At 32.8% G+C, this 21,116-nt stretch overlaps 1 protein-coding gene across 1 annotated transcript; it reads right to left on the minus strand.

Moving 5' to 3' along the window:
• LOC18604282 (actin-interacting protein 1-2) lies at positions 12,159–19,907 on the minus strand. Its single transcript, XM_018118262.1, has 6 exons — positions 19,236–19,907; positions 18,319–18,480; positions 17,057–17,243; positions 15,851–16,273; positions 13,936–14,343; positions 12,159–13,137 (listed from the first exon to the last, which is right to left on the minus strand). Exons 1-6 carry the CDS (start codon positions 19,625–19,627, stop codon positions 12,880–12,882), a joined length of 1,830 nt encoding a protein of 609 aa, XP_017973751.1. The 5' UTR covers positions 19,628–19,907; the 3' UTR covers positions 12,159–12,879.

Genomic DNA, 21,116 nt, shown 5'->3' on the forward strand with positions numbered 1-21,116 from the left:
ATGGTGGGATCCAACGTGGTCTCTCACCTAGGGAATTACTTGAGAAACTCACCTTCGCAAATTCAACGAATAATTCTCATCATCGGGGTCATCGTATGTTTTCTTTTAAAATAATATTTTCATGTATAATGAACCTAATACGGGCAAAAGCCTTTTATTAAAAATGTTTCTCGAGCCCTCCCATCATACTGGTGGGACCCGGGGATACCTTTTCACCTAGGAAACTTTCTGAAAAATACCCGTCTTCGTAAAATCCTCGAAAGATCCCATCATCGGGGTTTAAACTCGAAAACAAAAATATTTATATGCAATGATATGCAAGATGCAACATATATATATGCTATGCTAGTGCAATTATCTATTTTTTTGTCATTATTTAATTATTATTTTTATTTTACTTCATATTATCATATTTTCTATTTTTTTTATTCTCCTATATATCTTTTTATATTCTAAGTTTCTCCTATGTATTCGTTTTATAATTAGATAAATTGTTTATAATTTCATGTTATTTTAGTGAACAAAATTTTATTTTTCTTTGTCATAACATTTTATTAATCTATAGTTTATACTATTAGATATTTAATGATTAATTTTAAATTAGCTATTGTTTTGGATTTTTTTCCTTATTTTTTTATTTATTTTGTCCATTTATTTAATGTCATGTATATTGCATTTTCACAAATTAATTATTTACCATATATTCGAATTATTATTATTATTTTTATCATCATTTTTTTTATCTATTGTTATTTATTTATTATTTTTGTTGAGTAATTTTTTGTATAGTCAAATTCTTTATTTATTAAAAATTTTGAGATCTTGAAATCAAGGCCCTCCCATCGTACTGGTAGAGCCTTAATTCGAATTCCGAACCTAGGGAATATGGGTCTGGGTTTGAGACTTCTCGCGTCTTGGCTGATCATCCCATTATCGGTTTATTATGCTTGTGGTTAATATTATAGTATATTTTTCAGAGTTAATTTTCTAAGATTGATTCTCATACTTATTTTATTGTAATGATTTTAAAACTTGATATAATAATTTCCAATTCCTTAATTTAATCTATATAAATCCTTAACTTACCATTTATCTCATTAACTTACATATTATTATTATTATTATTATTATTATTATATATTTGTTTTCCAAATCTATCTCTGTAAACATATTTTATTTAGCAATGTACTCTTATTTTGCATATATGCTTCGTTTACTTAAGTTTCAATATATATTTTTTCTCAAACATTTTTATTTACTACGTGTACATATACATATATATATTCTTATATTTTCCATTGATACTTAATGTAGTTTAGAACATCAAGTTAAAACTATTAAATCTAGATCATACCTATTTAAACATTAATCTTAAGACCCAATATAATAAATCAACCTAAATCACCCAACAAGTTTGAGAAAAATAAAAAGGTTTACCTTTGTGGGTCAAATGGACCTAAGCTGTCAGCCCGACCCGCGGCCCGTCCCTAAAGCACTGTCCGACCGCTTTGTCTAGCAGCCCTTAAACCTTAGTGTGTCAAAACGGTGTCGTTTGAAGGACTGAATATGAACTCTTTGTGGGTCAAAAAGATGTCATTTCACAATCACCAAACCCTAGCTATAAAACCCTCATTTTCTCCTTTCCTTTTCATTTTCTCTCTTTTATTTTCTCTCTCTAACCCGTCGGCCTCTCCTCATTCTCTCTAAAAACTAATCACTTTTCTTCTCTCCTTTCTCCACCGGTGATCAGGGGGCTTTCCCATTACTCCCTTGTTTCGGCGCCAAACTCTTCTTTTTCCTTTTCTCCGCTAGACAGCTCTTCACCGACGAGCAGGGGAGCCCGACTTAAAAACCCCTCAACAAACCGATTAGATCTCCCTCCTTTTCTCTCCTTTATTGCTGATCGGGCTCCTCCTCACCATCGGACAGCTCCTAAAACCCAACTCTAAAAAAGAACCCCCCCACCGGCATCACAAAGACCCCAAACTCTCCCTCTCTGACCGGCAACAACAAAACCTAAACCTCAAAATCTCCCTTTTTTGTATTTTTTGGTTGTGGATATTCTCGGTTGCTAGTGAATATAGGGTATTTGTTGTGGCTAGGTATTTTTGGTTGTAGATTTTTTTTCCTCGGGTTGCTACAGTGCCCCCTTTATACTGGGTTGAAGTGGGCACGCTCCCACTACCCTGCCAAGCTCGAATTTTTCGCGTCTGGCAGGGTGAACAGTCATACCTCTCTCTCCTCTTTTTCTTTTTTTATTTTTCATTTAATTTTAGTTCATACAATTTTATTATGACTTTTCTTTTTTACAGTGTCTACAAGAGGCAATTGTTGATTTCTTTTCAAGTGCGACAATGCCAAAGGGAGTAACATCCACTACTATTGTGCTACTTCCTAAGAAAACAAATGTTGTGCAATGGAGTGATTTTCAGTCGATCAGTCTATGCACTGTATTGAATAAAATAGTTACTAAAATCCTGGCTAACCGTCTAGCTAAAATTCTTTCTTCTATCACCACTGAAAATCAAAATGGTTTTGTAGGTGGCAGACTCATTAGTGATAATGTTCTTCCGGCTCAGGAAATAATTAGGAAGCTTGATAAGAAAATTCGTGGAGGTAATGTTGCTCTGAAACTGGACATATTGAAGGCTTATGATAAACTAAATTTGGAATTCTTATATCTCATGATGAGGTAATTTGGTTTCAATAACCATTGGATTAACATGATTCAACGATGCATATCTAATTGCTGGTTCTCTCTTTTGATAAATGGTACTTCATTGGAATATTTTAAGTTTGAAATAGGGTTGAGGCAGAATGATTCTATTTCTCCACATTTATTCATCTTAGTTGTAGAATATTAATTGAAGGGTTTAAATTCTCTATACGATCAGTATCCATCCCTACATTATCATACTGGCAGCCAGGTCGCGATAAGCCATTTAGCTTTTGCAAATGATGTGTTGATTTTTGCTAATGTAATCGTGTAGCTTTGCAGAAAATTCTTCGATTCTTGCAGGAATATGAACATGTTTTAGGGCAATGAATTAACCAGCAAAAGAGTTGTTCTATCACCCATAATAATGCCCCTAGTGGTAGGAAGCAAATCATTGCGAATGTTATTGTTTTGCTCACAAAGCCCTTCCAATAACATATTTGGGAGCCCCATTGTATAAAGGTCCAAAAAAGGTAATTTTATTTGTTTCTCTAGGATAAAATAAGAGACAAAATTTCATATTGGGAAAACAAAATTTTATCTCCAAGTGGCTGCATTACCTTGTTACGGAGTGTTCTTTCTTCAATGTCAATTTATCTCCTTCAAGTACTCAAGCCTCCGATATGTGTTATTAAGAAAATTGAGAGGTTGTTTAATAATTTTCTATGGGATAGTTCTACAGAGAGTAAACGGATTCACTGGTCATAATGGTCTAAAATTACAATACCCTGTTTGGAAGGGGGATTAGAAATCCGAAGCTTAAGGGATGTTTTTGATGCATTTACTATTAAACTATGGTGGAGATTTTGGACATGTAAAAACCTTTGGACAAAGTTTATGCACTCCAAGTATTGTGTTGGTCGATTACCATTGCATATCCAACCTAAATTACATGATTCTCAAGTTTGGAAAAGAATGGTTGGAAAAAGACAAATTTCGGAGCAGAAGATGGCAGATCGATAAGGGTGAAGTTTTTTTTGACACGATTACTGGATGGGTGAATTTCCCTTGGTAAATTCTTTCCCTTTCTTTAATAATTCCATGACTTAAGTTTGTTATTTTTATAACAATGATACTTGGGATGTGGAAAAGTTAAAACCAGTGTTGCCAGAAAATGTTGTTCATGATATTGTATGCATTCCAATTCACCCTTTCAGTGATGATATTGCATATTGGGTTGCTACATCCAATGGTGACTTTTTACTAAAAGTGCATGGGAACTAATATGTCAATAGCAACCAATGAATTCACTTTATGAGTTCTTATGGCATAGAAGGATTCCACTTACAATATCATTTTTTTTTTGTGGAGAATGGTTAATAATTGGATTTCGGTGGAGCTCATAATTAAGTTGAAAGGTATTCATCTAGATTCCAAATGTCTTGGCTGCAATTCGGTGGAATCATTAATACATATCCTAAAGGAGTGTCCAATTACTAAACAAGTGTGGATTTTCTTTGCAAAATTCTTTCAAATCTATGTTATTTCTCCTCAGAATATTAGTCAAGTTATATGGGTATGGGCATATTCGGGAGACTACTCTAAACCTAGTCATATATGCACATTATTACCGCTGTTTATCTACTGGTTTTTATGGGTTGAACGCAATGATGCCAAACATAAAGGCCTTGGTACGTATCACAACAAGGTTGTGTGGCATGTCATGAAATTATTGACACAACTTTATCAAGGTAACCTTTTGCATAAATGGTAGTGGAAAGGTGATACCCAGATAGCACAAGTATGACATTTTCATTTCCCTCAAGTACATCCAATGCCACCTAAAATTATTAACTAGTTGAAACTACTGACAGGTGAAGTTAAGTTGAATGTTGATGGTAACTCTAAAGAAAATTCCCAATATGCCACAAGAGAAGGGGTCTTGCGAGATCATACAAGTATGCTAATTTTTTGTTTTTTAGAGAACGTTGGGCTTGCTTACTCATTAAAAGTAGAACTATTAGCCTTATATAGAGGATTGCTATTATACCATGAATATCATTTTTTAAATGTATGAACAGAGATGGATGCCATGGTTGTAATTCAGATGATAAAGGAAGGACACAAAGGATCTCATGATACTCGTTGTCTCCTTACGTCTATATGAAAATGTCTGCATTCTATTTCATTTCGTATTTCTCATATTCATCAAGAAGGGAATCAAGCAGCTAACTATTTATCTAATAGAGGTTACTCTCATCAAGGTTTCCAAGTATTTTTTGAAAAACAAGGTGATTTATGAGGTATTCTTAAATTAGATCGATTGAATTTACCTTATGTTCATCTTAATAAATGTAAAGGAGTAGTACTCTTAAGTTATTTAATTTGGTTTATTTTGTTTAATTATCATTATTAATATTGAAGGTATTTTATTTTTGTTAACATTAAGGGCATCTTAAACGGGAGACTATGGAAGTATGATTTGTTAGAAAGGAAAAAAAAAAGACAAGAAAAAGTTAAAACATAATAGTGTTAGCTTTAAAATTATTATAGTTTTGATTATGACAAAATGATTAAATTTGCTTGAATATTATTCGAGTGATCCTTGACAAATTCTTGAAATGATTTAACTCTCATACATTTGTTTTTACATAGTTACTGTAGACACCTAAAAAATAAATAAAAAATTTAAATTATAATAAAATAAAAAATAAAATAAAATAATTAAAAAAAAAAAGAGGAATGGCTGGGCGTACGCCTAGCCATCCCTTCCCCCAACCACCCTGAATGATGGGGCTCTGGCTACCAACTCCTTGGTGTCAGAACCTCATTGCCGGGTTGTCTAAATTTTTGGACAACCCAGCTATTAAAAATCGAACCAAGGGGGGGAGCCAAAGAAAAGAGGAGGAAACGTTTTCAGAAAACCAAAAAACCTAAAATCTCTAGCAGCCGAAAACAACCACAATCAACAACAACAAAAAAATCGAAACAAACACAAAACAAAAACAAAAAAGAAAACTAGTTAGATCTGAAAAATGAGTGAGAGGGGGGTTTAAGGGTGAAGAAAAAGTTTTTTTTGGGTTGTGGGTGAGAAGAAAGGGAGTTGATCTGTGTGGGTGTTCGGCTGGTGGTGAAAAAGAGAAGAAAGAGTTTTGGCTGTCGGCGTAGGGAAGACAGGAGAAAGTTTTGGTGCCGACGATAGAAAAGGAGAAGAGAGGGAGTTGGCCGACGGTAGAGAGCAAAGAGAAGTCGTCGATTAGTGAAGGGGAAAGAGAGGGGGCGGTTGAAGCTAGAGAGAAGGTGGAGAGTGCCGCCGCTAGAGAGAGAAAGTGAGGAATGAAAATGAAGAGAGAAAAGGGGGTTAAATACCTAGGTTTTGGGTTTCAAAACGGTCCCGTTTCAGAGTTTGAATTTTTAAAGGGGAGAGTATCAAAACGGCATCGTTTCGAGTGGCTTTGTAGGCACCAAACGATGTGTTTTGAGTTCTGCCTTATGGGCCTCAAGAAGCAGGCTGGGTGTAGCAGATTTGGGCTTCTGCGGGCCACCGAATTGAGCTAATTCGAGCCCAAAAAGGTAACCCATTTTCCTTGGTTTGGGCTCATTCAAAATTAATTTTGGGCTAGTCCATTTTATTAACTAAATTACAATTTTTGGTTGTCATGATTTAAAATATATTAGGAAAAGTTATTTATACATATGTATATATATATTATGAATGCTTATATTTAATATTAGAAAATCAAAAAATAATAATGATAGTAATAATAAAAAATAATGGTAAAAATGCATAGTTTAGAAGAATATATATATATATGTAAAATAAGTAAATAAATAGAAAAAATTCATAATAGATTTAGTTTTTTTTTAAAAAATAAATATAGTAATAATGATAAGTAAATGAAAAAAAATAAAAAAAATGAATGAAATGATTATTTGAAAAATTTCACCTAAGAGAGGTAAAGAGTTGCCTCTTCTAAGTGAGATTTTTTGAACGCGAAATTTGAGACGGATTTTCACCGAAGCGTCGGGATAAATCCGAACTCCAAACTTCAATACCCATTAACTCAAATAATCGTTGCTAGAATAATAATATATATTGAAAAAAATAAATCTCCATTTAAATCTAGGTTAGTGTAGTTAGTTAATTAGCAAATAAACATCATTAAATAAAATTAAGTTAACCATTAATTTAATTAATTGTTTATTTGATTAAAAAAGAAAAATAATACATAAGGCGGAATATTAATTCACTATGCTAGTTAAAGAATATAGATTTAAATAGGAAACTCAAAATAATAATAATAATAATAGATAATTAATAACAAATAATACTAAGTATATATACAAGGTGAAAAATATTTAAATATATAGTTGAGTGAATTATGAACCACCTAATTCAATAAACGCGTGCATGTAGACATCAGCATTTTATCCTGTCATAGCATGCCACATTTATCTTGCAAATGGTGCAGGAATTTCAATGATGGGATTTTCCCGAAGAGCTTGTAGAGACGAGTTCTTCCGAGGATATCTCTAGGTGAGGAGAATTTCGAGACTTCACCAAAGCATTGGGATGGTCTTCGAATAATTTTTCAATAAAAGATTACCGACCCCATTATTTAAAATAAACGAGTCATGACATCATTTTACGCTTGCATCACATGCATACGTAAAACCAAATAAAAGACGCAGGCAGTCAGTTTAATAAAAATTTAGTTAATAAGTAGGGATTAAGTCAAAAGTAGGCTATAATAGGATAACTTAATATTAAATGGTACCGTTCATGGAACAGGCGCCACGGAGGTGCTAACCCTTCTCCGTGCGTAACCGCACTCCCGAACCCATCTCTAAAAAGACGTGGATCAGTTTTCGTTCTTTCGACGGACTTAAAATTAATTTAGGATTTCGTCGATTAGAATCGGGTTAATAGGTGACCAATCACACCTAGATAAAAAAATATTGGTGGCGACTCCTAAACCATTTAATTTTCGCCCGCGTCTGGCGGGTTCCCGGACCCACATGTTACGACAGTTACAAGCTTGACTCTTGAAGTTATTGAACTATATCTATAAGCTTGTATGACTTAGGTGTATGAGTGCTTATGATTCTCATTCATTAAAGTCTAATTTAAAAATTAAAGGAAAATCTAGATGCACTCATTAAGAGATAGTTTTGAATATCTTTTTTAATGATGACAAAAAATGAGATAAGGAAGACTAAGTTAAATAGAATTTGATAGGTTTTCATGTTTAATTTATGTGTGTGATGCTTAGCTATGGTTTGTTGAATATTATGTGCTAGTTATTATGGATATTTAATATATCTTGCTTAGCTACTGTGGATATTGTACATCTTGTTTAGCTACTGTGGATGTTATAAATATTTTATTGCAAATCTTTAAAGAAAACTTGATGCTTTAACTAAGGGAGAGCAACTTATTATGCATAACAAATTGAAGCATTCATATTGAACATAGACATTGCACTCTTAATGTAGGAGTGTTTTGTCACCGTCAAAAATAAGAGAGAATGAATGTTGACTCCATATGTTTTTGATGATAACAAAACATTCTCATTCATTGGTGTCTAATTATATTATTTAGGTGCAAGAGAAAGCTTCAATTCATTAATATATTTGGTATTTGAAAGCAAGTCAAAATGCTTGTTTAGTTGCAAGATGGGTTAATTGGTTAAACAATCAAAGAAGAAAAAGCTTTAATAAAGATAGATTAGTTTCAAGCAATTAACACAAATCCTTAATTAATTAAAACAATTTTGGGTGCTACACTAAGGACAGACAGAAAGGTCTTAACTGGTTAACATAAGGTTTTATCAGTTAAACGGGTGGTGGATGCAAAACAGAAGCTTTTTAATTGGTTAAAGGAAAGGAGTTAATTGGTTAAAAGTCAAAGTTAAAATGTCAAGAAGCACCAAAATTCAAATTTAAAATATTGATGACCGTCCAAGGCACCAAACAAAGAGATTTAAAGTTGAAGAATTCTTAATTAGTTGGAGCCCATTTTAATTAGTTAAAGATAAATGGAGAGAAGCTTTAATCACTTAAAGGGAGTATTAATCTATTTAAAGGAGGCTAGCCAAAAACACTGCTTGAAAGTGCTTAAAAGTAGAAAATTATTAATCAATTAAAGCAACCGTTAATTGGTTAACATAGAAAAGCAATGTGCAAGTCAAAGAAGACTTAATTGATTAAAACTTGCCTTTAACTAGTTAATGAAGCATTGTCTGCACATTTGAATTTAAGCACAAAAGGATAAAATAATGACCAGAAATCCAAAGGCTAGAAGTGATTTTTCAAGTATTTAAAGCCTTTTCGATGATAAAAAATGATATTAAGAAGCCATCCAAAGTGACTTTGTGCTTAGAAGACCAAAAATCTTATCTTTACACTTGTATTTCACTCTCATCCTTTGACAAAATGTTTGAGCTTAACTTTGTATATCTTAAATCAACTAAGTGATCAATTTGTACTTAATCTTTTCTTCATTTCTTGATTACTTAAAGTGTGCGAGACACCCTAAGAGGTTGATCAAGCTTGGGTTACCTTGGTTGTTACTGTAGGTTCTAACTGAACCTTAGAAAAGTTAGTTTTGGATTTTGGTTGATCTTAGGAAAAACCATTATTAAAGATTGTGGCTGAGCTTGTGAAAAGTCATTATAAAAGCTTGGTGGAAGCTTGGGAATTCCACTGATTTTAATGAATTTGTTTGAAAATCCTTAATTGAGATATCAAGATAGTGGATGTAGGTCGAGGGGACTAAAGTAGTATAAACCATTGTGTTTTGTCTACTTTCTTTTATTTTCATTTTACTCTTAACACATAAATCATTCTTCCAACAAGCTTTAAACTTCCATTTTCAAATTTCCTTAATCAGCTCTTTACTTGGAAAGAATTTTCATGTCATTACGAAAGTGCTATCCCCCCCCCCCCCCCTTCTAGCACACTCTTTGGGACCAACAAATAGAAAAGTTTTTTTTTCTTTGTGAGTTTTGAGATTGAATTATTTATTTAGTTTTTCTAGCTTTTGAATTTTTTGTTGTTCATTTTTAATGTTTTATTTCTTTACTGATAATATTTACAATTTTATCTTTTTTTTTTCAAAAAAATTGTCATACAAGTAAACATTAACTACCCATTATTGTTTTTCTTATGCATGAATTTTTTTGTTTTTTAGGTTGATCTAGTTTTTAGATTAATTTATTTTAATGTGATTGATTAGTGTTGCTTTATTTTGTTGTACAATTTTGATTAAAACAGGTTTAAGATAACTTCCAATTATAATTGTTTCAAAGGCATTTTATATATATATTGTTTTATTTCTTAATTTCATGATTTTCTATTTATTCAGGTTTTTTATTATTTTTATTCTTATAATGTTGTTGCTTTCATACAGAAACTAGAAGCCTTTCTTCTAAGTTTTTAAATGCTTTCTTTGATTTTTATCTTATATGACTAGGTGTATGGTTATACTTTTCTACTGTAGATAATAATCTACTTCCATTTTTACTCAAGTTGTCTCAATTATTAACTTCTTTTACCTATTACTTATCTTATCTCATATACATTATATAAGCTTATTTTTAATTATCTTTTGACTAAGAATAAGTCATTTACTAGAAATATATTCTTTAATTTACATGTTTGTCATTATTATTTTGCTATATGTTTATCTTTGAACTCATTTGATTTTTTTTCTTAATTACTTTCTGAATATTCAAAAATGTCATAGATAAGTGTATTTTTAGAAAATATAATATTAGTCAACCATTCACTTTATAATTGTATATTATTGAAACTATATTGATAGAATATTATCAAGTTGCAGATTTAGTGAGTTTTGAGATTTGTTTAGTTTTCTTTTTTTATTAATGTTTAATTTCTTTACTGATTACATTTATAATTTTATCCTTTTTTTTAGAAAAAAATTTTCATATAAGTAAATATGAACTACCCATGGTTTTTTCTTATGCATGAAATTTTTTTAAAATTGATGTGGTTTTTTGATTAGTTTTCAAGAATGCAATTAATTAGTGTTGTTTTAATTTTACAAGGTTTTTTTAGATTTTTCTTTTTAAAATTGTTTGTCCTTTTCTTCTTTAGTTTTTCCGCTTTAGTTTTTCTCTTTGTCACTTTCTTCCTCATTTTCTTTATTTTTCTTCTTCTATTTCTTTTTATTTTCTCAACTTTGTAAGAGTCAAGATAATTAATAAAATGAACATATTCTCACTTTCTTAATAATCTTTTTTTTTTTACCACTTCACAATTCTCACAATGCTATTAATTAGCAACCATTTATCCTATTTCCAATTAACTAAAAATAATATGTATTTAATTCCCTATATATAAAACCAATTATATTTTTTCAATTTATAATATCTATTTATGAATTTTTTTTCTTCTTTAACTTCAATAAAAAATACCTCATTTTCTTAATTTTAATAAAAAAGATCTTATTTAAATATTTAGCTTTAAACATTTGAGGTTACTCAGTCACCCTTGAGATGATTTCTCTTTATAAAGCTTTCATGTAGCTTCCTTTGCCATATTCGTTGAATTTTGCTTATTTCACATGCTTCTTCATGCTTTGTTAGCAATAAATTTGTATAGCTTGAATTACTGTTTGGTACTCATAGTGTAACATTTGAATAAGAATTTTCTCCAATATTTAATGTTAAGGAAGAAAATTGTTCCTCTTTTGTTTAACTAGGTAGTGTTTAATTTCTATTCTTTTGTTTAACTAGGTAGTGTTTAATTTCTATTCTTTCGGTGTTTTTTTACCTTCTCAAGTCAGTTTAGGCAATCATATATCAAAAGATTGTATGCATGCAGCTTTTAGAATCCAAATTCATTTACTTTTCTTCCGTAAATTATGAGCCTAAAAATAAGTACATAAATCTAATACATAATACCTAAAAACTCTTATGAAGTACTTAAAAAAATTCAAATGAACTCTTATTTTTTTAGTATGTTCAATCAAATTTTTATATTATTATTTTAAATCAAACAAATCCTAATTACTATTAACCAAATAAACCTTAATTATTATTAATCAAAATATCTCTTACCATTCTATACCACGTAACACTGATATGATATGTTAATATGACACATAACAATGTGATATTTTCACCTTTCATATCATTGTCATATGAACATAAAGTAATAAATACTATTTTGATCAATAATAATTAATTAATCATTAATTTTAAAAACCTATTTAAATAAAAATAAAAAAATTGATTGAATATAATAAAAAAAACTTATTTAAAATTTCTGAAAAATTTAAATATATTTTTTGAACATAATCAATTCAGAACATAACACCAGTGTTCTGCTAGTAACTAACATATAGTTGAAAAATAAAACCTCACAATTCAAGGCGAAAAATGGCTCTGGCCAATAAAGTGAAAGCTAAAAACCTAGGGCCTAGCAATTGGTGGACGTCCTCACCTTACCGTTGAATCAAGGCCTTACTAGCTAGCAATGCCAAAAATCAGAGACAGTCTTTACCTTTGGAATGCACAAAGAGTTACAGAAACACAACAATACGTCAAGGGACTTGTACAAAACCATCATACAAGGGAGAGATGCATTATAAATTGAACACTCGCCTCCATAATCCTAATGGAAGATATAAATATGTTGTTGAGTACAACAACATCAACTTCACATTATTACAATTTAAGGCGAACCCCAACATTAAGTGGGTGGGGAAAAAAAGCAGCAGGGATTCCGATCTACATCTACTAACACTCCAAGCAAATTCACTCCCAGTCTAAAGATTCTCTACTTGCAATGAACCATGCAATAACTTCTTTTGCTTCAAACTGTGGGTCTGCCATAGCTACAGATCCAACTAGGTTCCACAGACCGTATTTTTAACAAGCTCACAATGATACAAAACAAGTATAAACCCTATCATGCCATCATTTAAATAAAACCATGTAACAACCATCTTGTTTACACAAGAAAACAATGCTGATTCCAAGCAGCCAAAAAGCCTTCGGGCATATAACACAGACACCAGAAAGGCTCGTATGCTGTTCAGTAAATCACCCACCTCCTACTTGTAGATTTCAGTTTGCACACCTCAGTCTGACCAAGCTCACAAAAGGAAAACCCAATAAAATGCTGAGCATTCACCAAACATCTAATTCCCACCTAGACATCTAATTCCCACCTAGACATCTCTTCATTGGCCTCCATCATTGGGGGGTCAATTTCCACACTCGAACACAAGCATCCTCACCAGAGCTCACCACACTGTATTCATCCGTAAAGGCTAATCCATAAACTCCACCTAAGTGAGCTCCTTTTATGGTCATACGGCTAGATGCTGGCTTGTCAACCTCGTAAATTATTACACAGGTGTCCAGTGATCCAGTAGCAACCATACTGCTATTTGGAGACCAAGCAAGACAGTTTATACGAGCAGTGTGGTACAACATGTTTTTAAGCTTTACCTGCAGCAGAATATTTGTTAAAAACAAGTTAACAAATTTACATGTTCTTAAGCTCCAACATGTCATACGGAGCATTTCATCAGTATGACTACATTTCATAGTCTGGCATTAAAGAAAATCACATGACAATGTATAAGATCATTGCAATGGGCTAGAAAACAGAATTACCAAAACAAAGAGAAAATGGACTAGAATCACATAATGAAACATCTAATTTCCATGGTTACATGTAAGTTCCACTGCTGCTAGGTTTGATAAGAAACCCAATGGTGCAAAATTTTCCACAAAACAAGAAACTCTATGAATGTCTGAAAATGAGATATTGCATGCCTGGGCCAAAGTTTATCCTAAACCAACGACCATCACGATCTTTTCCCCATGTAAATAAACTGTATGAGATGGTCATCATAAGGTTTATTTAACAAATGCATATGCAACATATTGACTCAACAATCAGTGCTGCCCTTCAATCTGCTTAATTTATTGAAAAGAAAGGACAGAAAAAGGCAAAGCAGATAGCCTGAAACACATATAAGACCATAGCATAATATAAAATGGTCTTCATCAATGCAATATAAGAGAGAAACTAACTAAATTTAAACAATGCGGTAAACTGTACTCATGTCTCTCCACTTTTAGGATTGTATAAGCATAAATATGCAAGGATGAAGAAACAGAGAGAGACAAAGGCAACTGGCAACTGATTGTACATTTGCCAATTTACCACACAAATTATATGACATTCAAATGCTAAATGAACAAAGAAAAAAGAAAAATCTGTGGTGCTAATGAAAATACCTCTCGAGAGACACGATCCCAGACTGTAGCTTCTCGATTTGCATCACCAGAGGCAAACAACGAAAAATCTGGTGAGTAGCGTATGACTGTAAGAGCACCTCGATGTTTCTCAAGTACTGCCTCTTCCTTGAGGGTATCACCTGTGATACAATATATACGCAATTTACCATCCTGCCCACCAATTATAGCTTCACTTCCATCAGGTGCAACTGCTGATGCTGTCACAGCAAAACCAAGGTTTAGGGTTGACACCACTTTTGTACCTCGGAGCATGACAACTCCTGAGTCAGTTGTGATTAAAGCAAGTTCAGGGGAGAGAAGGGCAAGGCTCAAGTCCTTTGGTTGACTGCCAATATCAACTGAATCTGCATCCCCACACTGATCCCCACGTAGAGAAATTCTCCATATCTGGAATAGGAATACCATTAAAAGACATAACTTACTTTTTTTTTTTTAAATGAAAAACTATCTTTTTAATTTCAAAGACAAGCATCTATTTAATATATCAAAAAACATGATTTTCTATTTCTACTAGTTTTTTTATTTTTTTCCCAAATATTTCTTCTCCAATATTTTTCTAAACACAAGTGTAAATAGTTCATAATATGTGAAGAATTGACTAAAAATAAATATCTATACACAAATTGAATTGATTATGATGGATAAAATATCATATAATTAAATTATATTTTTAAATAATTATCCATTTATAAAAATATATGACTAAATTATAATTATTTTTAGTAATTGAGAGAAAATATAATTATGATGGATAATTGTCATTTGGGATAAATGTGTATTTAAATGATAATAAGGATAATTTTATTTTTTTATGAAAATAATTGTTAATATGGTCAACGGTATTTTTGTCTTTTTATCACCTATTCCTTTCTTACTCCAATCTTATTTCTACCAACCAAACACTGTAATAAGTCATAATAGTAATTTCTGCTCTATTCCATTCACAATACCAAACAAAGTAATAACTATTCTATTCTATTCCCACAGAATAGCAATTTTATTCCATTCATGCATATTCCGCGAACCAAACGTGCTGTAAAAACAAAACATAAGAAATAGTAGAACTTACATATCCAATAGAAAAAGATAATTATGACGTATGAAGATATAATAAACTACATAAAGGTCTAATTTAACCTCAAACTCAACAAGAATCAAGATGAACATGTTCATTGTCACGAGGGAAGAGAAAAAAGACTGCAAATATCAAATAATCATTAGAAGCTAAAGGTGCTCATTGTTTTAGATACTAAAATTCTGTTAAGTAAAAAAATCTACTCTACACCTTAGAGCACCATATATTTAAAATAAAATATAATTGAAAGTAGAATGTGTGAATATTGAATCATTCATACATTGAAATAAATCATCATGCAAGAATGTTACAGAAACTGGAATTTTTTGCGGTAAAAAAATTATTTCCTTTATTCCACCTTTAAATTTGTCTTTTTGCTCCTCAAAGGTTCTGTTATGAAAATGTTATTGTTTTAGCATAAGTTAATATGTTTTACCCAAATAATTATTGCTTAAACGCTCCACGTTAATTTTAAACCATGATCTTCACATCATGAATGGATTAGTATACTTTGAATCTTAATAATTTTTCTAACACACTCATGTCATATATATTGGACACTTCAATAGAGGATATTAACATGAGGATGTGACCTTTTACATATGTTATTCACGTCAGACATGTACCCATGCTGAAAACAGACATACTGCTTGAAAAAAAAATTGAAAAACATAAATCAATGGCACAAAAGAATAAAAGCATGTTCTCATCCTCCTCCAATAAAAAAAAAAAAAGTGAGAGTGAGAAGAAAAATGAAAATCAACAAATTAATCTTAATGACATTGTTTCAATAGGCTAAACAAAGAGATGGGTAGTCACCTTATTGTCAAATCCAGAAGTAACAATCTCTTCGTCAGCAGCAGCAAAACATTTGATTTGAGAATTCTCTTTCCTCTGTAATTTACCACTATATCCCACACCTTGAATCCATTTAACTATTAGGCCATCATAACTACTAGACAGTATACATTTTGGGTCACTCTTTAGGACAGCTAATGAAGTGACATTCTTCATGTGTCCAGATAATTGCAATGGGGCCTTTTCGAGATTACTAGCAGAGAATATACTAATTGTACCACCTAGAGAGACAGTGACAAGATGATCATTCTGCCAAAGACATCCAACAAGCATGTCATCTACTCCACCTGAGCCAGAACATGTCAATTTTTTCTTCAACTTCCCATTTCCATCCTCAGAGATCTCCCATACTTTTGCTGTCTTGTCAGCAGACACTGTCAGCACCTGGAAAAAAAATTACTAATTAATCTTAAAAGCATATTTGAATGTTGTAAGACATCATAAGTATGCTGAGTAGAAAGAGCGCAGTAAGCTACAAAAAGGAAGCACGTCATGAAAGAAAACTATAACTTATGTAACTACAGATACACACTAAAATACATGCACAAAATGACAGAAAATGAAGGGGAGGGGGGTTTGGAAGCTTTCAATTGCTTTTGTTCTATAGGGTGATACTAGGGAAAATGCATGAATAGTAATCTAATTGCTCTACAAAATCTAAGTTGTGAACAAAAGATACAAGCTTGGTGTCATTAACAAAAATCAAGATGCAATATACCAGAATACCCAGTCATGAAAGACCAATCTAATGACATACAAATCATTCTGCATTGTACAATATTGGCAGCGAAAGCTCTACACTCTATTGTAATTGATCAGTTCCATAGAGGTCAATATAAATTCTTTTTCTAAGCAGATACAAAGTGCATCAAGGAAAAATAGTAAGAGCTGCAATTTTTTTTACTCAGATGCTTAAAACATAAAGAAAAAGAAGAATTCAAACACATTTAAGGGATATCAACTTGATAAGACTCTATTGAATTCAGTGCATATTTGTTCTTTCCTATGTTTTACAGCAACCTTTGACAAGAACCCAAATCTCATACAGCAATAATAGAATGATTTATTCATATTTTCACTGTGCTTAAGTCTATTTTGGTGATATAGGTGCATATAACATCTACAATGGAATTCAACTGTCAAGCATAAAAGTCCTCACATGCTTACCTGTGTACCATCAGGACTCCAGCTAACAGCATAAATGCTGCCTTTGTGAGCATCTTCAGATGACAATTCTCCAATCTTCTCCCCACTTTTTCCATCAAATATGATACCCTTTTTATCAGAGCTAACTGTGATGAATTTGGTTCCATCGGGAGAAAATCTTACACAATTTACAAAATTGGAGTGATCTCTGCAAATAAAAAATTGAAACATTTCAGTTTATGCATTTATAGGTGAAATGAAGAATACACCAAAGTTCAGACAATCATAAACTCCAAACATTGGAGAGACAGATGAGTTTTACATATTTGTCTTTAAACATGGGGCGAAAGATGTGTAAGTGTGTGTGTGTGTGTGTGTGTGTGTTAGAGAGAGAGAGAGAGAATAAAAATAGGTTAATTTGCATAAGAATTAAAAAAGCCATACAGTTAATTCTAAAACATGGCTCCATGTTTCCTTTTCTTTCTTTCTTTTTTTTTTAGTGAAATCTATTTTAAACCATGAGTGATTGAGCAGAATCAATTGAAGTTGTTTTAAAATGGTTATTGCATTCTTGTTTGCCTGACCAAAACTTGTTTTTAGTTACCAACAAATTGTAGCTGCAATATGAAGAGATAGTTCTCATCAGGACCCAATCTTGCCAACTTGCCAGATACCATGTTTCCTAAAAGGATACCAACTTCACTCAACAGTCATCCTCTTTTTTTCAATCATGTATGCAAAGGAAAATAACAGATTTTCATTTAAAATAATGTGTGCACATAAAGAAAAGAATACCCAAAATTCTCGTGCCACCATAGCCATGCTTTGGTCAATCAACTATTAACAAAATTGTCATTAAGACAGGGAGGGTTGCCTAGGCCTAACTCCAATCAGACCGAGGGAGGCAAAAGTTAAAAAGAAACAACAAAACCCTTATGATTAACACATACAATAATAAGGAAAATTTATGTACATATCAGTTGAGATAGCCTAAAGTATTAGAGTGATTGGCATAAATTGCACAAAGATTTTCTCCTAGAGAAATGCACATGGAGACCCCCTAGGAGGAGGTTGTGGCTCATTTGCAAGTATTTGGCTACAGTAAATTATCATTTTGGCTAAAGATTGCAATGTGTAAAAACACTAATCAACAAAGTTTCTTTTCAATTCTGTACCCCCTAAAAAAAACTCCCTTTATGATTCCATCCATTATCAGAAGTATGTGAAAGAGACCTTTTCAGACCCAAAACGTCAAGGAAACAGCTTCTTTCTTTATAACAAACCTGTGAGATAGTTTGAATCTAAAGGGTGGGCCTTCATAAAAATTCACCAAAAAGTCCTCTCCACATGTTACAATACGAAATGGTCTAGTTGGCTTGAAGGAACAACTTAGAACTCGTCTTGAATGACCATCAAATTCGCCCACATTAGTGCCTGAATCCCACCTATGCAAGATAATGTTCATCAGCTATATAACAATAACAGCATGAGAATGTGGGCTAGATAAAGAACACCATTGCAAAATCTTTTTGCATGGAAAGTAAAAGTTTCAATCTCTTCCCCTGTAATCTATCATAAATCAAAGGTCAAGGAATTATGACCTCAGTGTCCATGCATCTCTAACATTAAAATTCAAAATCCCTTGTTACTCTCACTTTTAAATGATGTGTCAAGTAAGGTGACCATATTTTCACATATGTTCAAATTTCTTGAAAGCGAGTAGGCATATGGACCAGCATGCAGGTAAATGTGACTGATTTGTTAACGAAGCAAATGTGTGAATGGAAATAGGGTCATCTGTAAGGTAATTATGCAAGCACCAAGTCCTACATATACTCTAGCAATTGGGGATTTATATTTGCTACATTATTAGAGTATAGATCCAACAAACTCTCATTAAAACTAAATCACATGCTGCCACGTCATTACTAATTGAACTTAAAACTTTGAGAGTATGCCAAAACAAATCCTATCTTTCCTAATTAAACTTGTAAGTATTTATTTCTACGTAATCTTAGGGTAGCACATTTTGTTCATCGACAGTGTCTAAAATCAAAAATCTTATCCTCAAATTGAATCTATATACTGATAGAGTATCAAATATAAATCCAAACAATTGGAATACGAAATGGGTTTGATAGATATAGTATTCAGAGTCTAGACCATATAAAAGGAAAAACAACAAGAAAAGAAAACTCACATAAAAGCGCGAACAAGAGACTTCCCTTTGCCATCACCAGAGGCGACAATCCGCATCCCATCAGGAGACCATTGGAGATCATCGATCCGACCCGACAAAACCTTGAACTCTTTCTTCAGCACGTGGTCATTGTGGGTCCCCCAGATCCTGACAGTGCCCGACACGTCAGCCGATGCGATCCACTCTCCGTTGGGCGAGAACCGCGCCACGGTGGCCGGGTACGCATGCTCCCCGTAAATAGCGACGTTGAGTGGATTGTTAAGGTCGAGAATGATGACGGATCGCCCGTTGGTGTAAAGAACCCTGTTGGACTTGGGGTCGCCCGAGATGAGGATCCCACGGCCCCGCTCGGTTGATGGGACGCAAGCGTAGGTCTCAGCGAGCTCTGGCATTGGGTTTCTAACTTTTTATTTGATAATTTGATTGGGAAAAGGAAATGGGGGAGCTGAGAAGGGATTGTGGTGAAAGGGAAAGTATAGAGTGTGGGGTCTGGGGATCAGAGGCAGGGGAAGAGTGAGGGGTTTTTGAATAGTAAATGGTTTTATATTCGTGGGGTGGGAGTGCAGGGCACGAAGTAGAAATGATGTGATCGATTTGGGGGTGGATGAATGTTTTAGCTATAGCTTTTGGGACTGTTGGGCTTGGCCAAAACTGTAATACGTCATGATCAACTAGATAAAGCGCAGAAACAATATTCAACACTTGGTTTACAGTGGGTATAGCCGTGACCATCATCACCAACAGTGGATTATTATCATGATTTAAATTTTTTGGCAGTGGATTGTTCGTGGTTATAAACGTTTAACCTTCTGCCTGGATTTAAAAAAGATTAAAATTTGGGTCGATTATATATTAATAATTGAATTCAATGTCTACCAAGCCAACCTAACAATTAATTTTGCTCTTCCTGTGTTTCTTTCTTCTCATTTGCAGACATTTCAACAAGGTGAAAAGTGCTCAACTTCCCTCCTAGTATAAGTTCTGAAGGAGAAGGGCTTCCAAACACCATATTCAAGCACATTTATATTTCTTCTTAGTTTCTTTAGTTTTCAGCACTTTCAATCTTGTAAATTGTAATTTCTTATCTTTGTTGTAGTTATCGAATAGGTGAGAAACTGAGAATTCTTAGGATATTTGTTGTAGATATCCAAGTTTGTATCCAAAATTTGTCTCTACAGAATTGGTGGGACGAATTGAGAAGTTATGAGTCCAGGAAGAAGAACTCAAGCTTGGGAAGATGATTGACCTTCAGAAGGTGAAGTGTTTGAAATGGATAACCACAGGTCTTGACTCAAGCCATGCTTACGACGGCTTTCCAAGAAGCTTTGCTCAGTATCATTGGTAAGGTATGTAATTCCATTAACTTGTCAGAAGGAGAGGAAGAAAAGCGGTACATATGTTTCTAGAAATGTCAGATTCGTTCGTTTTAGAAATGAGGCTGTACAGTGTCTTATATACATAGGGTAAAGATAAGCAAGAGAGAGAAAAGAATTAGCTAACTAATTAATACATTTAATGGTATCTAATTAACTTTTAAATTCCTATTAGTGTAATGTGAGTTTCACCTATACAACGGAGAAAGGTTGGCTACTTATTTAAACGGTGCGTTTTGAGCACCAAGCGTCCAGCTTCTATTTTGTTCTTCCATTTTGGGTTTCTGACTCTGTTCTTCAGGCATAATGTTTTCTTCTTTGCTCTATGTTTGGACTTTATTAATTTTGGACTTATTTCTTCAATTCCTTTTGATACTCTCCCTCAAGAAAAGGTGTGAATGTTTTAAATGGTGAAATGCCTCATACTTTGATATGGTGATAAATAAAATTGATCGGATGCGAATTGAGACATAATAAAGAACTTTGGGAACCAAAAAGATAAGATAAA

The sequence above is a fragment of the Theobroma cacao genome, chromosome 3 (genome assembly GCF_000208745.1).
Source record: "Theobroma cacao cultivar B97-61/B2 chromosome 3, Criollo_cocoa_genome_V2, whole genome shotgun sequence".
NCBI lineage: Eukaryota > Viridiplantae > Streptophyta > Magnoliopsida > Malvales > Malvaceae > Theobroma > Theobroma cacao.

Bases quoted from the DNA above. Each gene is read 5' to 3' on its own strand.
- LOC18604282 (XM_018118262.1), bottom strand. From the start codon at position 19,627: ATGCCAGAGCTCGCTGAGACCTACGCTTGCGTCCCATCAACCGAGCGG. The intron at 16,274-17,056 runs GTAAGCATGTGA...TTTTTTTTCCAG, and splicing joins GGAGTCCTGATGGTACACAG to GTGCTGACAGTGTCTGCTGA. The intron at 13,138-13,935 runs GTATTTTCATTA...ATTCTGCTGCAG, and splicing joins GGGATCGTGTCTCTCGAGAG to GTAAAGCTTAAAAACATGTT.